Below are 21,936 nucleotides of genomic sequence, written 5' to 3'. Positions count from 1 at the left end.
TAAGATATTGAATGTCAACGTGGTACAAAATGGTACACTGCATATCAGCCTATCTTAACAGTGATAAGAAGTCAGGAGATAAACTTAAGGAAAAGTAATCAATTAATTATCAGACGTACATTACACAAGAAGTAGACACAACTTCAAGTACCATAGTAATGAACAGATTATTATGGAAGCAGACATGGCTTATGTTCTTCCCTTTAATAATGTGACCTTAATATACCAAGTAAAGAGGAACACATCAACATCAACGAAAAACACAGCAAAGGCCAGCTGATAGATGTGCTTTTGTTGATTGTTGATTGTTTAGCCAAGTTATTGCACATTTGTATTGCATGACATCTCTGTGCTAACCGTAAATATAACAAAGTAACAAATAACATGAAAATAAGACATACAATAATGATTTTAGAGAGGCACATCGTGATATTACGTGTATTTCTTTATCTGAAGTATTGTAAATGCAGTTATGAGAAAATGAATGACGACGTACGTTTTCTAAAATCAAATAAAATAGGCATAAAAGAATTTCATGAAAATAAAATAAATTGATGACATTTCATGCCTTCCGACATGTACATTTCTTTAGTTCTTTTGTTGATCTATATAACACAGGTACAGAACGTTAAGTAATAGATAAGGAAGTAATAAGGAGTGATCCCGCATGGCAAGGTCTTAGTTGACAATAATCTTTTCAATTAATTTACTTTCTGAAAGCGCGAGGAGATGAGACGGGAAAGGACGAGGAACAGCCTGTTAGCGATTTTCGGCAATAATAAGATAGTTAAATTATTTTAGGACACAGCAGTCGCAAACGTTGCATGACAAAGTTAATCATCCGCTCATCAATTATATATAACGTCATGATCTTTGATTGGCTATAAAGGGAGCCAATCGTATTAATTTTGACACTTCTTCCCCATTCACCAATAACTTTTTAATATTTCGCTTTAAGTCAGAAATATGCAGAAAACATGTTATATTATACACATGAAAACAAAATAAAACAGACGTTCCAAAAACATTGAGGAAGTGAAGATAAAAAGGGGAAACTACCAAATTTGCATAATCGGTTAACGCGTGTGTCTTGTCTGGGCTGTTAAATATCTGCATCTATTATATACTAGAAAAAAACACAACATTATACGATGGAGTCTACTTCATAAATTTCTTTTTGTTCCGACAAAGTGATTAAAATTTCAAGGGGAAATTGTTATTTATGTTCCTATCAAATGCATACTTTTTATACTGTCAGTGTATACGATTTCTGTAGTATTCGTAAGATAGATAGATGAATGTGCTTATATTTAAAACGTTTTATACACAAGTTAATTTTCTTTGACAATGTAATATTTTTCATGGACTTAAAGTACCTTTCTCATTTCCCAGTACATGTTTACCTTTTTAAACATAGATATTCGCGAAATTAACCAAACAGTGGAGAGCAGCCGGTACATATTTTGTCTTGTCTTGTTTTTTTAGCTGTTCCGGCAAGTCAGAATCCGCTTCCGGCTGGTAAAGGTATGTCTGTCGGAAATTCTCTGGTATTCTTCCGTCGTTAAGCCGAAAATCGAACACTAAATGGTCATTTTAACTCATATCTCGCCATTTCCGGCTGACCACTGTGAGCGCAAAGCTCAATTCCACAGAACCCTGTTTGGTGGGATGGTTAGTTGCCGCTGGTATAAGTGTGTCTGTCAAGGATACTCGTTCAGTCGGAAATCAAACTGTAAATGATCAATTTGCTCGCCATTTCTAGGGTAAATATTGGCAAATATAAAATTTTATGATTATGGTGATAAAAATGGGCTTACATTTGGATTTTCAACAATGTGGCCATACAAGAAAAATATGGAAGAATGGTAACTTTAAAAACACAACAACAAGCTTTAAAAAGTGTATATGTATTCTGCTTATACATGTATCAGAGTTTGCGGGCGTGGACCTTAGTATAGCTTTCATTTAACACAGGAACCGTTTAGAACAGGCTCAACCAAATAAATACTGAGCTGGCACAATTTTTCAAATTATACTTGTTTGACAATTATATCAAGTTTTTAAGTACATAATTGAAACTATTAACCATCAACAAAGAATAATTCAAAACGTTAACAAAGTTGATTATGACTTTGCCCTTTGAATGTTTGACCTAACGTAAACATATGACAGTTACCAGTGTGCATCTGCATACAAAATGTGATTTTTTTTATCAATTTACTTTGCTTTAATGTGATTTCGCTTTGTCAGCCATGTACGTTTGTTTTCATTAAAGTCTGTCCAAAGTGAAAGTAGGCCAAAATTCACATAAGAACAAAGCTCTTATTGTAAAATGATGAACCATTTGAAAGTACACTTCCAGGTTTATATTTTAAGGACAATTATAAACAAAAATAAAAATGATAACAATAAGAAAATTTACCTTGAATGGGCTAAATTTCTGAAGACCAAAAACATTCTGTTGCAAAGTTTTATGCACATTTCATGAATGGCAAAATCCTTTTTAAAGTCTGTTTTAGTGTAGGCACTAAAACAGACTTTAAAGAATAAACACATGAATAACATATGTTTTTCATATGGTAGGAAACAGTGTTTTTCCAAGAAAAGGACATTGATTCTATACACTATAAAACTTATTCATATGAGAAACATGTGATAACCACGAGTTTAACATATGTTTGTTGACACATGTTTTTCATATGGTCCTGTTTAACACAATGTTAATCTTACATATGATAAACATATGTTCTTACACACATGTTTTTCAAAACACATAAAACACATATGTTTTACATATGGGAAACATATGGGGTACCAAACATACAGCAAACATACAGCGGCGTCGTCTCTTATGGAATGCATTTTATTTTGGCCTATGGAAGGAGCTGTTATTATTAGCAGTTAATGTCATGTTGTGTTATTTAGTTTTATTTTGATTCGTAAAAATCAAGTAAACAAATATGTTGTTATATTTGTATTTAATAACTTTATGTAAAAAACATGCGCATTGTGATATTATTTTCACGAAATTGCAGGTTCAGTTGAACAGCTTGTCCCTTAGCTTTATTGGCAATACTAAAACCCGGATTTCGAATATCGTTGTGGTCTACATTGATGCCTTATTTATATATTTTCAAAATTTCCCTACAAGAAGTACGTTCACCTGCAAATGAGTATTGGGATAGGTAATGGAACTATTGTAAACGATTATACTATTGATTTTATCCATATTACGTTTATCTATTGCACAGAATGATTGTTTTTACAAAGTGTACCAGTATCCAGATGTTGAAAGCTATCCGATTTTCTGCAATTACTGCTGTCACATAGCAATCTAACTTTTTTATGAATACTTTACCATTACTTTGTATGGCTTAATAAAACTAAGCCTGCAACATTTAATAATTTTGCTGTTTATGGTGTTCTTTTGGGTTTCAGGTTTTCTCTATTTTAAGGGGAAGTAACTCATGTTTACTAAATAATTTGTTCTTTTATGTCTATCTTAGGTATTACTAACTATTTTTTGTTGTATAAGATTTACCAGTTGTAAGATCATCAAAAGCATAGATGCCCTGAGGAGTGAATATTGATAGATTTTTTTTACTTGCTTTACTTGCTTTATATACCTTAGACTGGATTTTTCTAGATTGTTCAGTTAGTACACACCTACAGGTATTCTGCTACTGGAATCTAATCACTATGTGAAACTAATAATTATATTCTATGTTTGTATATGAATCGTTCATAAAATAACCTTTGGTAAAAATGAAAGGTAGAAAATGAAAGCTATGCATATAGATGCTCATGTCCATATATTAAAATAGAGAAAGGATAACATCCTGAAGTTATTAATTTTAAACACTTGATAAACATGTATATGCAGTTATTTATATTAAAGTCTAATGGAAGGTTAAAAGAGGGACAGTATTTGTTACTGTAAGAGATATGCATTTAATGTTAAGACACTTACACAACTCAACTCAATACTATTTGAGATTTTTTTTTACTTTAATACTATACATTATAGTTTTCTTTCTACAAGATTATGAATTCCATCCAAGTACCAATGTTAATAGGATGTTATATTTATTTTCATTAATGGAAACTGGGATTTATTAATGTAATGTGCATACATGTATATCTTAGTATATGGATATAATGCGTATTTCTGTTTTTAAAGACCAATAACTGTCTAAGCCCTTTTTAGTAAAAATAATTCTACAATATATAAATTGTTATTTTGATTAAGACTATGAGTATGTAAGATATTTTTCTTACTTGTTTAATTAAAGAATTAATCTACCTGTTAATTTGGAAATCTAAAAGTATCTGTCAAGGTTAAGAACTGTTCACTATTAACGGGAGAAAATGTGTAAGCGGCCAGATAGCTCAATCCCTACAGCCGCGGTACATTATTCTGTGGGTCAAAGGTTCGAGTTCAGGTCAAGCTGAAAGATTTTCTTATTCTGTGACTGCATAAAACCCTGAGTTTAATTCACTATGCTCTGTAAACATCAGAAATTCAAGGACACAAATCAATATAGTTGGGAAATATGTTGTGGTTTAGAACTGTTTCATTATTAAAGAGAAAATGTGAAGCCGGCCGGATAGCTCAGTTGGTTTTCTGACAGTCATGGGTTCGAGTCATGGTCAGGCAGTTTCAGTAAAAGCTTAGAAGTGGTTTTTTCAACTGACACATGTTTGATTCATTTAACAGATTGTATTAAATTTGAAATGGACAAAGGCAGTATTGCATGATACTTTTAGATCTACAAAAGGCATTTGAGCCATAGATAATGACATTCTTACATGGTTCAAGTCTTATCTCTGATAGACAGCAGCTGGTGGATGTGGCTGGTACTCATTCTACTACTGCTCCGAGTACCTATGGTGTCCCCTGAGGTTCATTTTAGGCTAATATATGTCAATGACATGTCTGCAACCCTAAGCAATAAGCTTTTATTATATGCTGATGACTCAGGTATGTATCCTTGAATCTGGTAAAATAAAGCTGAAGGAATTCTCTCTTATGGCATGAGTCTTCTAAGATTGGTTAATTGACTATAAATTGTCTTTGCATCTTGACAGAGTCTATTCATTTTGGTTTAACTTTCAACTTAAACTGGGCCTAGCCTCCAGGTCACATGTAATGCTACTGCTACAAAGTACAAATCTTTTGTTAAGTATTTAGGTGCAAAACTTGATCAATTTTTTGGCGTCGCCTTTGATGCTTTGCATCAATGCTTTTCTTGTATGTAAATGTAATCATTAAAATATATGCATTCATTACTTATTGAAAAACTTAATTTAGACATTTTAGAGAAAAAAATTATTACATGTACTTCCCTTTATTGATTTATCAATTTTGTAAGTTCCAAAAAGCATTATTTATAAAAAAAATACATTTCATGTAAATAAAGGGAGGTAATAAAAAGTTTATTTATTCAAATTTTCCGATTAAAAATGAATGCAATATATTTTAACGATTAAATATAATATGCACAAATATTTGCAGTACATATTTTACATATTCTTCGATGTTGGAAAATTGTTTTATAAGCATAAAACACAATTAGCCATTTGTAATGAAAAAATATGGGAAAACATACATTTATACCAGTAATTTAACATACAGTGTCATTTTCTTGGAGAAACACTGTTTCCTACCATATGAAAAACATATGTTATTTATGTCTATCCATATGAAAAACATGTGTCTGCACCATATGTAAAACATACGGGGTACTTTTCTTGGAGAAACCATATGTTTCTACCATACGTAAAACATGTGTGTCACATACGTTAAACATGTGGTGCATATTTACCTGTGTTAATGACGAAACAAAAACTTAACCAAAAGGTTAACTAATTTGACGGTGGCGCGGACGAATGGATTATTTTTTTCCTCGGAAAGTGATACTGAAATACACAGTCCATAAGAACCTTCTTCTACTTACAAATAAAGGGAAGAAACAATAAAAAAACCTGTATCTACAAGCTGATGCTTTGATAATTTAATTTAATTAATAAAGATTTTGAAAATCATTTAACAAGCTGAAAAATGCAATGATACACACTGATTAATAAAGACATCTAAAACAATAGTAAACGCTTAAAAGACAATGGTCGACGCTGGTTAACATTAAAGATTATTTAACATGAATTGTACAATACGGGGATTTACTCGTATTTGGACAAGCGCATAACTAGAGGAACTATATTTGGCAAGACGTTAGGCGCGTCTTATATAATTTCTCAGGCTATGTTTTAGTACAGATATAATTAGCATTGTATATATTATATGTGTAATAATCTGTTTTATTCTATATCCTTATCATATTGACATGATTGTCAATTAAAGCGATACGTTATTGTCAACCATAGAAAACATATGAATACTAGTACATTAAAATATCTAAGATATTGAATCAGTGCGATGTCTTGTAGACATCCCATCAGTCAGAATAAGTACGTGTTGCATCTCTGACACCTGGAAAAAAAATTCTTTTAAGAATTGAAGTTACAAACATTGTATAACATGCCTTGTGAAGTATTTTATTAGTACAGAAAAGTAGATTATTATAAACATTGTATAACATGCCTTGTGAAGTATTTTATTAGTAAAGAAAAGTAGATTACAACTAAATGTGTATTTCTAACTGATCTATAATAATGAAACGAAGAGTGCAGCGAAATCAGTATGAGGCAATGCAGTGACGGACAAGTCCCTGTTTAAACCTGGACAAGTCCCTGTTTAAACAGCCTGTAAAGTTTGAAGGCATATATCTCCACCTATTTCAATATTCTTAGTACGTGTTCTGTTTCTCATCAACTTCTTGTTAACTTTAAACTTTTAGTTGAAAACTCTTAAGTCCGTTATTTGACAAATGTTATTATGACATTGTTAATACTGTTTCAGAATTAAAAGAAAAACAATGTACACTTTGGATTCGTTAATATACAATATTTGCAATTTAAAACAATTATCGACATCAGATTTTTTGGTGCTTTCAATGTTTAAATAGGGCCATTGTGTCCCCTACAACTTCTTTCGTTTTTTTCACGCCTTCAAAAACTGTATATTTTACTGGTACATATTATTCAGCACCAACATATAGAAACATTATACAAACATGTATTGATATAGTTAGGTAGAATATTAGTACATTTGCTCGGTTGAAAAAGACCCACTGCTTGATCAAAGGCTTTGTTAGTATATGTAAGTGCTCCAAAATAGTTGGCCCTTTAAAGGCTTTTTAACGCTTTCTGAATACTCACTATGGTACTGTAAGTATTAAAATCAAAGTTTTCAACCACATTCGTTGAGTATGTCAACCTGATGGCTTGGTTATATTGATAGGGGGACCCGGCAATCTTATCAAACGATGAATTAGGACATAATAATCCAATTAGTTTGCTGGTTTGATCCTTTGCAACTTGGAACCCAACACTGCAAATACTATAAGAACTGTCCATAATGATCGATAAATCTCTTGGCAAATCTTGACCTTAGCTGTTTTTGAAAGCTTTCCCGAGCAAAGAAGTCTTGAATGTTTTTTGCCGTAACACTGACGCTTGGCACTGTACCTGAAATATATGTTTGTATGCCATTGTAATGTGTTTGGAATTTATTTAGTGTTACTACAACGCCTGTTTTTTGAAAGAAGTGCTATATTCTGTTCATAAATTGCACGATTTCGACGATTACCACTTAACACCAGTGATTAGTAAGGTCGATCCATGGTCCGGCCAGTCGTCTCTTTAAGTTTTCTGTATCATTTTAGATTTTTTAATTGAAGTTTATCTACTTAGTAGGTGACAGCTTCAAGTTCAATTAATTCAGCGGAAAATAGTCATAATGCAGCCGTCAAACATTGCATGTTTGTGTAATCAGAAAAGCTACCTTGTTTCATTCTACCGAAAATTCTAGTTTTCGTTCAAGCATCAATGTCTTATTTTACATGTTAACTGTTAAACACACACTAAATTTTCAAAATAAATGAAATATCCTTTTATTTACATTTCACTGTCTACAGTATCAATAAAAAAACTTAGACCAAATAGAAACAAACATAATCCATAAGTATAATCACGCCCAAAACGGCAAGATTAAAAATTTCAATACAATTAAATACTGCTTTAAGAAGTACTTAGGCTGATTACTTATTACCGGTGCTCGGGGTGTGAGTTGCTTCACTTTTTAAGTTATGATTAGACCTGGATTGTAGTTTTACTTTACCTCTTCCGTCGATCAGCAGCTAAATGAAACCCATCCTGCAGCATATTCAATTTTGCCGTGTGCGGCAAGTTTTATGGATCCCAATTTACCTATTTTTTAATCAATCCGACACTGCTATTTTACTGATATGTTTTCATTTCCCTCGCGAGAATAGTCTATTTTAAGATGTGCATTTGTTTGTAAAAATGTTTCGTACTAGGCAAATATTCTCTCAGCGGGCCTTAATTTAATAAAATGTAATTGCGAAAACCCTTACGTTTATATAATCTATATACACGGCTGCTGACAATTTATAAACTTTTTCGATTTTCCTTTAATAAAATAATCATGCTACATTATAAATAAATTTCAAATATGTATATCATGCCATGTATGAATGGTTGTTTGTAATATAATTATCGTCTAGCGGTTCTGACTACCGTTTCAACTGATGTCAGAAATGAATTTGACACCGTTTTGTACTTTAAAAAACGCGTTTCCATTCGACAAAATAGAAAGGTAGGGAAGGGGACAAAATTATGCATGCACGAATTACCTTTTATGTGTCAATCAGTTACATTTTTAAAAGTTGTTCTTGCATACATTATCTTGGAATGAAATACTACTCTTTGAAGCGGGGTTCTCTATGCAATTACTTCCAAAAATGCTGGGATCTCAAAGAATATCAATGACCTACCAGTGTATCGGATTTCCTTAAGAACTGGGCACTTGTTCCCTGTTCCAGTAGGTTGTGTTACGACAGTTCTGACACGCGATCGTTGTCCAAACCCAAAGTTTGCACTCCATGTTAACAAAGGTGTATCTGAACAATCATTTGAATCTAAATGCGAGAACATTTTCATGAGCTTTAAAAATCTTTACTTAATTTGAAGACAAAGTTTGCAAAACGTATATCCAATTATACAGAAATTTTGGACAACCACAAAACCCCTCCAAAGTTGTTATTTAAATATACCAAACCAATACCTTTTTGTTTGGGTAATAGTTAGGTAAATTGCATTTGTATTAGGCAAAGTACAACAAATCAAAAGGTGTTTAATTCAGACAAAATTGTACAGTAAGAACTTAGCTATTTCAAAGCAGCTTAAAAATGGAATGTAGTCTTGTTTTGTAGTTTGAAGACTAAGATTGAAGTTTTGCTTCAATTAATATAAAATAGAATTTGGTATTAAATAACTATTTTATGAATTAAACAATAAGCACACAAAGTCATAATGTAAGTACTTCCACATACGAGATAGATATGGGCAACCTGATATAAGACCATTTTTCTATATATGTTTTAGCATGTGAGAGCAGATATTAAAACCCTGTAACAATTATAAATACATCAATGTAAAAAGAAAGGGAAAAGATACCAATACAACTTCTTATAACTGAATAATAAAAATCATGAATTGTGATAAAATGAATGATAATCGACATCCGAGTTGTATCTTAGAAATAAATAAATAAATAAATTCAAACAAACAAATAAACAATGACATGCAAAATATTTATATAAATTAATATGTGTGACAAGAAAGGAAAGAAAAGTATCCCTTTTCTCTGAAAGGTGTGGACATGGCTGGCCACCATTTTAAGGATAACGCATAATTCGTCTAATTCTAGTCTGCTGTCCCGCACTGGTCGATGAACTCCATGACGACCATTGACCTACACTACAATCTACCTTTCTATTCCAAAATAGGAAAGCATCACTGACCATAAGACTTAAGAAAACCAAAGGTACTATCGAACAATATGAAACCATAAGGAAAAGTAACTGTTAAATTTCTTAACGTACATAAAACCATGTACAGCGGCAAGAGAAGCAGAACAGAACAGAGAGTTCATTTCATAACTTGTACACACATAGGTACATCGTTATAACAAGCATTTTGAAATATATAATTTTAGGTCACATATTTTACAATTACACATAAAGAAAAAACAAATCAATACAATACTGAGCAATGGGATATTTAATACATACAATGTAATACATTACATATACTGACAAAACTCCATTCATCAATTATATATTCATATCTATAAATTACTTCTGTAAATGAATAATGAAGAGTACTAAATTTAAGCGGAGAAAAAACTATAACTTCGCTTTTAATCAAATTTGTTTGTAATATACAGAAAGAACATCAAGGTATATATAATCAAAACAGCATCATAATACTATTGAAGATTTCTAGAGTAATCATTTCGTCTGATGTTTGCCTTTTTAAAATAATAACATAAGTTTGTAAGTACTTTATGACTTTTAGATTGCAATAGTTCTAGAAATTTGGCCATACTAGGCTGAATGTAAAAATAAAGCTTAATATATTGACTGCGTAGATTTTCATAAGCACTGCATTTAAAAACAAAATGATACTCGTCTTCGAGCTTGTTAGTATCACAGAATTGACAAGTTCTTTCGTGGCGTTCTACACGGCCTCGACCATACCTTCCGGACTCAATTCTAAGTCTGTGAGAGGACACTCGAAGGCGTGTGAGAGCGCTTCTAAATATTTTACATTTTATCTTATCTAAATATAATTCATAACAGAACTGTTCTTTTACATATGAATATAAATTACTAAGCACACAATTACTAGATACATCTGCCCGCCATTCTTGTAAATAACAATCAATAAGTCTTTGTTTAAAAATAGGTAAGAACTGTTTCATCAAACACTATCGGGAAAATTCCATTTTTCGACAAAACCAAGTACCGCAAGCAGTTTTTTTTAATTTTTTTCTTTCAGGAATGCAAGTTTATAGGGGCCTTCTTTCTATGAAAATATCTGATTAATATGTTTTAGATTAGATTGTCTATTACAAGTTATTTATTAATAATGCAACTATAATATCCATCAAAAACCTAAATTCTCTTGCATTTTATGAAATTTTGCAACATGTTTAAACATTCCTAAACAACATGTTCCATCTTTAAACACATCAATACCAGACAATCCGGAAAATAAAGTAAAAACTTCACTTTAATTTTAATTTTACAAGCAAACAAATTTCTCGCAACACCATCATGAACAGATACAGTCTATCATGCCTATATAGTGGTCAGCTAGGGAGCTGAGTTTAAATGACCGCTATAGAGGGTGACCACTATATCAATGTTGTGATGGATATTGTTGGCGGCCGCGCCGAAGCGCGGCGCCCCTTATGGATTGTGAAAGGGCGACGGCAACTTCTCGAGCCTTTTAGTCGGTCATAATAAAAGCCGAACACTCCGATCGGTATGAGGGTGCTTGATTATTATTAATTAAAAATGAAATGTCGCGATATGTACAATGAATAGCGAACTGGAGAATTTCGCAATGCAAACATTTTCAAATGAAATAACCCTTTCCGTCTCTTCGGTTTTTTTTTATTTATCATTTTTTAGTACTCAGTGGGTTATTATGGTATGTTAAAATAGAATGATGAGTTGATGTAACATTCCGAAAATGTATTTATAGAGGTATGTAGTCTTATCGATCGGTAATTCCCGGTCTCTCCCGGTCTATTTTTACCGGGATTTACTAGTGACCGGCGAATAGTATCACACGTTTATTGTCCGGTCTCTCCCGGTTTTGGAGTAGATGTTTGATATCGTTACAGAACAGGACAAATATTTTACAGATGAATAAGCTTTTCTTCTAAAATGAATGTTTGTCACTAAGATTGGTTACAATGATTAATAAACATAGATCAACTCTCAAATTTATTGATTATTATTATACATAAACATACAATTCGAAAAAAACCCCAACAACAGCAACAATAGCATGTTTCATTCTATGTATATGATATAAAAACAATAAATATGTTCAATAATTGAGAAAAAAGGTAAATTTTTATGGTATTAATATGACACTATCAACTTTGAAACATTTTATTTAATTTGTCATTCGTGTTTAGTAAAGATGCCAAGGAATTATTTAAAGTTACAAATTAGATTTTATGAATTATTCAATTGATTGATAATTTAAAAAAATAATTAAGAAAAATACAAATGTACATGTACATGGTTTAAGAATAAACAATATTATATATTGAAAGATTAACCATAATTTACTGACTTTTTCCAGTTAAGTTTTGACTTATTGTCGTCGGTCAATATGACAATAGAATTCTTAAAAATTATTTTACAATTTTAGTAAGAAAAGAGTAGTAAACGTAAAAACTAAAAAACACAAATAAGAGAGGAAAACAATATTCATATTTTTTTTATATTAAAATAGATATCACAATTATTGTATAATAAACAATTATGCTCAACATGATCAACATGGTAATATAACCAGTGCCATATGTTTACTAAGTGTGAACAGATACCTTAACAGGGGGTCTTCGCTAATAGCGATAACATAATAAGGGACAATTACACAAGTGTGGTGTTGATCATGCGTTACACATATGGATTATAAATGATTGTATACATGTATACCCGTTGCTATTAATAATCACGATCATAAAGAAATAAAAAGTAATATTCTAATCTCTAGCATGCCAATCAAAGTTCATAACGAACAATGTCTTTCTTCCGTTCATTCTGGTAAAAACCAATTAACCATTGAAAAGTTTATAAGAATATATTGTCATCATATGTCTACTAGTTCATCTTCACTTTCTGCATTTCTTGCTTGGACGCCCTTTGATGCTTTGCATCAATGCTATTCTTGTAATATGTTGTAATAAAATCGTTGTTCATGAAAAAACAGTTTGCGGAAGTGGACAGATGAAATGCAGGATATATTTACTTTTATCGTGTGATCTTGATGTAATAAATAAAGAAGACATCATCATCGTCATCATTATCATCATGAACAACAACAACAACAACAACAACAACAACAACAACAACAACAACAACAACAACAACAACAAAGAAAAACACAACCAAATTCAGATAGCAGCTACATATATTTATTGCACGACACCTCTGTGCTACCTGTAAATATTGCAAATATACAAATTACAAAATGTAGACAAGACATACAAAAAACGTAGAATGGAGAGACACCTCGTGACGTGTAGTTATGTCCCCATCTGATGAACAGAAGACTCAATTATGAGAAAATGAGTGATGACGTCTCTAAAATCAGATAAAATATGCATTAAAGAATTTCATGAAAGAAATACCAATTGATATAATTTCGTGATAATATTTTCTATATGATAATTTTATTTAATACATTTGGTGATCTATACAACGCAGGTACAGAATTAAATTACATATTCTGAATTAAAACGGTAATAAGAAGGATTCCTGCTTGGCAAGGTCAAAGTTGATATGTATCTTTTCAGTTCATTACTTTCTGAAATCATAGATAAAAGGGGATGAATGAAGAACTGTCTAAAAGAAATTTTCAGCAAAATGATTAATTATGAGACACAGCAGTCGCAAACGTGGCATGATCTGGCGTTTCGTCTATGTATCTGCAATAGTCATCTTGTAGTCATCATATTTCAACATCAACAATCACCTTTGATTGGATACTGAAAGGACCAATCGTATAATTATGACACATCTTCCCCTTCTCAATAACAACTTGAGGGTGTTATACTTTTGCAAAAATTGTAAGAAAAATGTAATATCAAACACTTGTATTTCACCATATAATAAAATTAACATAATTTACAAGATATTATGTTTATAATTGTTTTTTTTTAATTTAATTTCACATTTATTAACATTTTCTGAACCAAATATGACACTTTAAACAAGATTTTGTCATCATTTATATTTTCATATCCACGTACAAAGGAAGTAAAAAGGTTGTTCTTTTTTGAAAAATGAAGAATCTATCTAAATTACAAAATATGAGTACGTACACGTATGCGGTTAGCCCCTGCCGATGCATGTGTTTTTTTATAATTTTGTTAGAAGATTTTATAGTTTAATGCATTGTAAATAATACAGTGAATAATACAGAAAAAAATCTCTAAACACGCATAAAGCAGCAGAATTGAAAACGTTTTGACTGAGCAAGCTTTTGGACGGTGCTGGAAAGTGCAAACTACCGTTGAGCCCCAGCACCGGCTCATTTAGAGATCATTTCATTTTTGAATCGGAAACATCCGCAAATATGCTCATAAGGCAAATATCACGAGACTTACAATGTGACACGTGAGTACCATTTTATGAAAAGCAGCGTATGGGGCACAAACAAAGAAAAAAATGCGTGTGCCATGAACGAGATGCGTAATAATGAGCTTGACTTAATGAAATGTAACTTTAAAAGATGATCAGAGGGTATGAAACCTGCATATCGGAAACGACAAGCTTTAAAAAGCATGCAACATAGTCTAAGGTTGATCATACAATATTCAAGTAGGACTAGTAAAAAGTCAAATAGATGGAACAAAAAAATAACACAACACAACAATGATACAATCTATGGAAACTATAAAGCCAAATAGAAGAAACTTAAAATACCGCAAACAACAATTCTGACGTGTAAACGTTTTTATGAAAAATGTATTTAACAAAAAAAAATATTTTACATAACGTAGCATTATTCTATATTTTTATAGTAGAACTGATAATATGAAAATTATAATGAACGTCCAACACGTTAAAATTAAAATGTTAAATCCAGAAAGAAGTAAATGCAAGTTACCGTTCACTTCCCCCATGCACCGATTTCAGCTGAACACTGAAAAGGAGTCCAGCTGAGTATTTGAAATAGGAAATTATACAAGCTTCAATCTTTTCCACAATAGTAAATAATACATTACGTAAAAATGTTTTGCCTTTGTTCGCATAAGCGCGAATTATTCAATATATTAAAGTTATTTATCTGTAGGTAAACTGTTCAGGGGCAGATGAAAAATAGGGTTTACTGGGGTGGCTGACATTTGGGTCGCACATTCGACAAAAAGTAGAGAAAATAATATGATAGGCGAAAAGCGTATTTTTAAGCTCGCGTCAGCATCGGCCAATTTCCGGAATGTACACCTAAGTTTATCACAGTCTATAGTCTATACAGTAATATACTACAAATTCATAATGAGCCTACTCTGTTATCGCCAGGACCTTGTACATGCACCAGGGTAGGGAATGGTGTACCCTCCCATGGACTGAGAAAATTTTGAAATCTGAGGTTGAAAATAATGTTATTTCATTGACTTTCTGCTTTTTTACGGTAGCTTTTTGATAATTCAATAACTCTAGTCTACATTTTGTTTATTTAAAATTTACATCACCAAGTTACATTATTATATTATTTTAATTATTATATTATTCAATAAGAAATTTTTCCACCAATGAGTTCATTTTAGTTTTAGATATATGGAGAACATTACATTTAAAAATATTAAAAGGCAAATATAAATGAAGCTTTCGCTGTCGGGTACGGACCCCGGACATGTCACCAGTCAAGTCCTTAAGAATTATTTTGAAGCACAAAGTGGTGATAATTTACTTCCATACAATTTCCACGGAGTATTAGCCAAAGATATGAATTATCATAACGTAGCATTATTCTATATTTTTATAGTAAAACTGATAATATGAAAATTATAATGAACGTCCAACACGTTAAAATTAAAATGTTAAATCCAGAAAGAAGTAAATGCAAGTTACCGTTCACTTCCCCCATGCACCGATTTCAGCTGAACACTGAAAAGGAGTCCAGCAGAGTATTTGAAATAGGAAATTATACAAGCTTCAATCTTTTCCACAATAGTAAATAATACATTACGTAAAAATGTTTTGCCTTTGTTCGCATAAGCGCGAATTATTCAATATATTAAAGTTATTTATCTGTAGGTAAACTGTTCAGGGGCAGATGAAAAATAGGGTTTACTGGGGTGGCTGACATTTGGGTCGCACATTCGACAAAAAGTAGAGAAAATAATATGATAGGCGAAAAGCGTATTTTTAAGCTCGCGTCAGCATCGGCCAATTTCCGGAATGTACCCCTTATTTTATCACAGCCTATAGTCTATACAGTAATATACTACAAATAGAGAATGAGCCTACTCTATTAATGCCAGGACCTTGTACATGCACCAGGGTAGGGAATGGTGTACCCTCCCATGGACTGAGAAAATTTTGAAATCTGAGGTTGAAAATAATGTTATTTCATTGACTTTCTGCTTTTTTACGGTAGCTTTTTGATAATTCAATAACTCTAGTCTACATTTTGTTTATTTAAAATTTACATCACCAAGTTACATTATTATATTATTTTAATTATTATATTATTCAATAAGAAATTTTTCCACCAATGAGTCCATTTTAGTTTTAGATATATGGAGAACATTACATTTAAAAATATTAAAAGGCAAATATAAATGAAGCTTTCGCTGTCGGGTACGGACCCCGGACATGTCACCAGTCATGTCCTTAAGAATTATTTTGAAGCACAAAGTGGTGATAATTTACTTCCATGCAATTTCCACGGAGTATTAGCCAAAGATATGAATTTTGAGCCAAAAGAAGGTCACTGTACGGCGATCAATAAGTCTTAAATGTACAGTAACCTGAGACAATATGAAAGGGTAGCCTTTACAAGGGTGGTTGGTGCCCAGCAAAAGCCCTGCCGTGTAAGCCGTCTAACCATGCAAGGGGCTTACCCACCCTAGCACACCAATCTCGTCGACCCAAAGCCTACTTTGTAGGACCATTCCCCTTGGCTTTAGTTAGGACATCGACAGCTGGTCTGCAGCACAAGTCCCGATCTTTTTCGCCGTCCCCAGTCTTCAAATCTTCTGCCGATGCCCTGTGTTAACTTAAGGGAAAATAATTTCCTTCTAATTCGTTCCTCAAACGAAAGAAATTATATTTCCCTCAATCTACTAAGTCACATTCAACGAATAAAAAACAAAACTCAGTCTTACTTTCAATTTCAAATTGTAATTTGTAACCGAAGCACTTGGGCAACCGATGAAAGTTAAAGAACGGGAAAAGTAACTATAATATCATTATTAAAAAATTATTTCAATGAACAATATCAATCATGATACATGTATATTTATACAAATATAACACACATATTGCATCATATCAAAAGTTATTGAGGTTTATTATCTATCAATAATTCACAATCCTAAAGATAAAGATAAAAGCTCATTTAAATTGTCTTTCACATATCCATCTTTTGCACTGCCGCTAAGCCAGCGACCAAGCCGTTACTCCTTTATTAGCGGCGACAGTAGCACCGCCTGACCATAAATAATGTAAGCAATACTGCTTGACGTCTTTAAAATGTGGCTTTAAAGCCCTGAGAAATTCTTCACGTAAAGTAGTGTATGACAAAGCCTTGTTAACTTTTCTCACAGAATACCTTTCTTTTAAACCATTCAAATCACAAAATACAAAATCATCACTTTTTAGTGACGACCATGATATAAATTTCTGAACATTAACAACTGGACATAAACAAGTTCCCGTTTTAGCTATTGTTATCCAAGAGCCGTCCCTATATTTATCAGTCTTACGGCTTTCTATAAAAATGACATGTATGTTTGAAAGAAAACAATATCAGACACTTTAATACTTAACAATTCGAAACTTCTCAAAAATCCAGAAAAGGCTAGAAGACACACACAAATGATTCTCTGATTTTTTAAACTTTTTTAAGAATACAAATGATTATTCATTTTTGATAATATGCCGTTGTTAAAGGTTCTTTTTTAACTGTTGGTTTGCCCAGTAATCTCGACTTGCGTAACAGATCCGGGAGTAGGTCCACCTTTTCTGCCAAAACTTCGGGTAATGCATCAATTTCATCTTTATTCGTCTGTGAAAATAAACGTATAATAAAAGAAAACAATTAGTATGTATGCTTGAAATGTAAATTCACAAATAATCACAATAAACACAATTTGACTGTACATTTTATCAATCAATTAAGTTTTGTTAACTGCAATACTGCCTTTCCACTAACAACTCTGTCTATGTCTGGCAAAACTGCCATTTTACTGACAATTCTGTCTATTGCTGGCAATGCTGCCTTTTCACTGACAATAATGATGTCTTTTGCTTATTATAAGGGGGACAATTCTCAAGTAAAATACTGAAATAAGTAATACGATTAATCTCCCTTTGGAAATCAATAAATAGTTATCATTCGGAATTTTAAATATGTATTGCCGACAATACCTGTCCCGGACTTACATCGAGTATAAAAATCTCTGTTTGAAGGCATATCTATCCAATCCTTAACGTTAGACATTAATTTAAATTTCCGCTTTGACAGAGAATAGGCCAATATACAGCTGATTTCCAGCAAGGCACGACAATAACACCTTTTGCTTTATCAAATTTCATCTTTGACAATACTCTATGAATTATTGAAATGGTGAGACGAAATATTCGAAATCATTGCCCCAAAACTCTGTGAATGCGTCTACCCCTTCAGAAGACGGATTCCAATATCTTGAATAAAAACGATCTACTTTCGCATTATTTTCGGAAGCAAACCAGTCTTTCTCAAATTAACCAAAACGTTTTTGCAATAAATCGAAAGTTTGAGAAGCAAGTCCCCAATCGTTAAAATCTACAATTTCTGATAAATAATCAGCTTTATCATTCTTCAAACGATGGAGCCATTCTAACTCAAGAAAAAATGAATTTGACAAACATAAATGAAAAATCTTATAAGATATATCCTGTAAGTCTTTTTTCATAGAACCTTTTTTCACAATTGTAGCAACCGCTTGATTATCCGAAAACCATTTAACTCTTTCAGGAGCTAAAATAAGAGTTAAGGACTGTAAAACCCTATACACAGCTTCAAGCTCTTTCCAAGTGGAAGAATAACTTTACAATTCCAATTACTATGGGAAACCCCATTTATAGTTGACACTTCATACCCTGCATAACCCGTGCAGCTGGCATCAGAATATACAATTTTATAAACCTTTTGATTCTGAAATCTGCTATTTATCAAACTAACATTGGACTTCCAAAATAATAATTGTTGACAGACTCTGGAGAAAGAGAAATATATGAATCTAAGTGCTTCGCGGTAAGTACATCCGCACTTAAATATCTCGTCATGATCTGTGTCACGTGACCTAACACTACTGACATCGAAATAAGTTGACCAACAATACTGGCAACTTGTCGTACAGGAATCCGTCTATAACTTTTTGCATATTTAAAATTCAATAATAGTGTTTTTTGCTTTAATCCAAAAACTTTCGATCCGGAATATAAATTTATACCCCAAAAAGGAATTTAATACAATTCTAAATATTTTCCAAAAACTTAAAAAAGGGATCCAAATTGACTTCTTTTGCTTAGGTATTTTAAAAACCCGGGAAAAGTACAAAAAACTTTTTTTTTATCGGGCGAAAAAACTTTTTTCCTTTTTTTTTTAAAAAACTGGGATCGCCCCCAAAAAACCCCCGTTTTAAAAACATAGAAACCATTTTTTCTTTACCCACGCCACTTCTTAAAAAAGTGGTCTTTTTAAAATTTTTTAAAAATATAGCAAAACGCTTTTAAAAATCCGAAAGGAAAATTTCAAGAAACTTATAAACTTAACAATGCCGTTTTCTGGCCCCTGCAAAAACCCTTTAAAATCATGTGTGGGGCTGATAAATGGGGCTGATAAATATCAATGAAATGATATGCACTCGTTAAATCAAATTTGAGTAAATAAATACCTTATCGAAGATATGAAAGTACTTCTTTTAAATCCACAAATTTAACAGATTGTTTCCAGAGATGATGATTAACTATTCGAAAATCAAGAATAAGTCTTTTCTTACCAGATCTTTGCACAGAAACAGTTTATGGATTTATAATACATGTATATAGAATAACAGAACATCTTTTAATTAAAGATCTATCTAACAAATCCTGAATAGCTTCATTTACAAAATCTGATTCCAACAAAGCTGATTTGATTAATGTACTTTTAATCTTCCTTTCACAATTATATTTTTGACCCTGTTCATACTCGTAATAATTGTGCGTAAACTTATAAAGATTATAAAAATATTCATCTTTGAAGAAGTCTTCATGAGAAGGATTTTGCTCACACTTTTTAAATTCCACTGGATGACTGGTTTCCAGCTGGGACTGATGTTTGGACATTTTTTTCGAAAGTGGTTATATTCGCCGCAGGCAAAGCAGAGCCCAAGTAAACCCGAGTTATACCCAAATGGTTGCATGTAGCTTCTTGAACTGAGGTTGTTGGATGAGCCACGAAAAACCTTCCCTCCAGGAAACGTTGATATTGGTTGATAAAATCATTCGTACTTGAAAACTTTGCACCGGTGTAAGAACCAGCATCATCACGAGAATAACATGACGTGGCCGCACTCTTGCCACGTGAGCTTTTTACCATTTCATGTTTAAATGTTGAATTATGCTTAAGCCGGCGCTAGGGGCGTGGACGGTAGTTTGCACTTTACAGTACTGTCCATGAACAGACTCAATCAAACCGAGCCTGCAACATTTTCAATTTTGCCGTGTTGGACTTTCTCTCTATTTTATCGACACATCAGTGCCGTGTGGAGGCTGTTAAAAGTCACCCCGTACATTCAATCAGGGATGTTATATTTCCGATCCTTAAAGATCGTTCAGCACGACCTAATTGTTATCCGTGTTATTTGTGCCGTGTGGCGGCTGTAAAAAGTCTCCCCGTACATTAAATCAATGATGTTATATTTTCGATCCTTGAAGATCGTTCAGCACGACATTATTGTTGTGCTTGTGGTATTTTTAGTTTAAACGTTTTGGCACTTTCTAGTTGGGTGGTGCCAATATTCCTACTTGAATAATGTTGAATCACCGTTAGGATATGTGGCCTGCTTTTTAAATTTGTCTTTTGACGTTATATCTGTGATATGCAGCTTTCATAACCTCTGATCCCCTTTCAAAATTCCATTTTATTTAGTTTAGCCCATTGTTCCTCGTTTAGGACACACGCAATTTTTACTTGGGGACCATATGCCACTTTTCAAGGAATGGCACTTGCGTGTCACATTGAAGGTTCCATGATAACCGCCATATGAACACATCTGCGGATGTTTCAAAATTCAAAATTTTAGGTCAAAAGGTCATGTTAAATGTTGAATTCTGCTTATGCCGGTGCTAGGGGGCGTGGACGGTAACTTGCACTTTCCAGTATCGTCCATGAACAGGCTCAATCAAACCGAGCCTGCAACATTTTCAATTTTGCCGTGTTGGGCTTTCTTTAGGGATTCTGTATTTATCTATTTTGTGCTTGTGTTATTTTAGTTCTTTCTATTCGGTATCTTTCTTGTTAGGTGGTTCCAGTATTCCTCACTTGAATACTATTGAATCACCCTTAGGATATGTGGCCTGCTTTTTAACTTTGTCTCTTGACGTCATATCTGTCATATGCAGGCTTCATAACCTCTGATCCCCTTTCAAAATTCCATTTTATTTAGTTCCGCCCTTGTTTTATCGTTTAGGGCACAATCTTTTTATTACTTGGGGACCATACGCCGCTTTTCATGGAATGGCACTACTGTGTCCCATTGAAGGTTCCATGATAACCGCCGTATGAACACATCTGCCAATGTCTCTAAATACAAAATTTTACCATCACATGTTTAAATGTTGAATAATGCTTAAGGCGGTGCTAGGGGGCATGGACGGTAGTTTGCACTTTACAGTACCGTCCACGAACAGACTCAGTCAAACCGAGCCTGCAACATTTCAATTTTGCCGTGTTGGGCTTTCTTTAGGGATTCTTATTTCTCTCTATTTTAAACGTTTGCGCTTAAGA

At 32.7% G+C, this 21,936-nt stretch overlaps 1 protein-coding gene across 1 annotated transcript in view; it reads right to left on the bottom strand.

Moving 5' to 3' along the window:
• Positions 1-7,485: 7,485 nt before the first annotated feature.
• Positions 7,486-21,936, bottom strand: part of LOC132719964 (thrombospondin type-1 domain-containing protein 7A-like) — a 45,089-nt gene continuing 30,638 nt past the window's right edge. Inside the window, exon 4 of the mRNA XM_060703931.1 lies at positions 7,486-7,533. Coding sequence (XP_060559914.1) covers positions 7,510-7,533 — 24 coding nt within the window. The 3' untranslated portion in view covers positions 7,486-7,509. The remainder of the gene's footprint in view (positions 7,534-21,936) is intronic.

The sequence above is a fragment of the Ruditapes philippinarum genome, unplaced genomic scaffold (genome assembly GCF_026571515.1).
Source record: "Ruditapes philippinarum isolate M1 unplaced genomic scaffold, ASM2657151v2 ctg962_1_1_1_1, whole genome shotgun sequence".
Lineage (NCBI taxonomy): Eukaryota > Metazoa > Mollusca > Bivalvia > Venerida > Veneridae > Ruditapes > Ruditapes philippinarum.
Note: the sequence above shows the minus strand (reverse complement) of the source record. Positions and strands in the feature narration are given on the sequence as shown.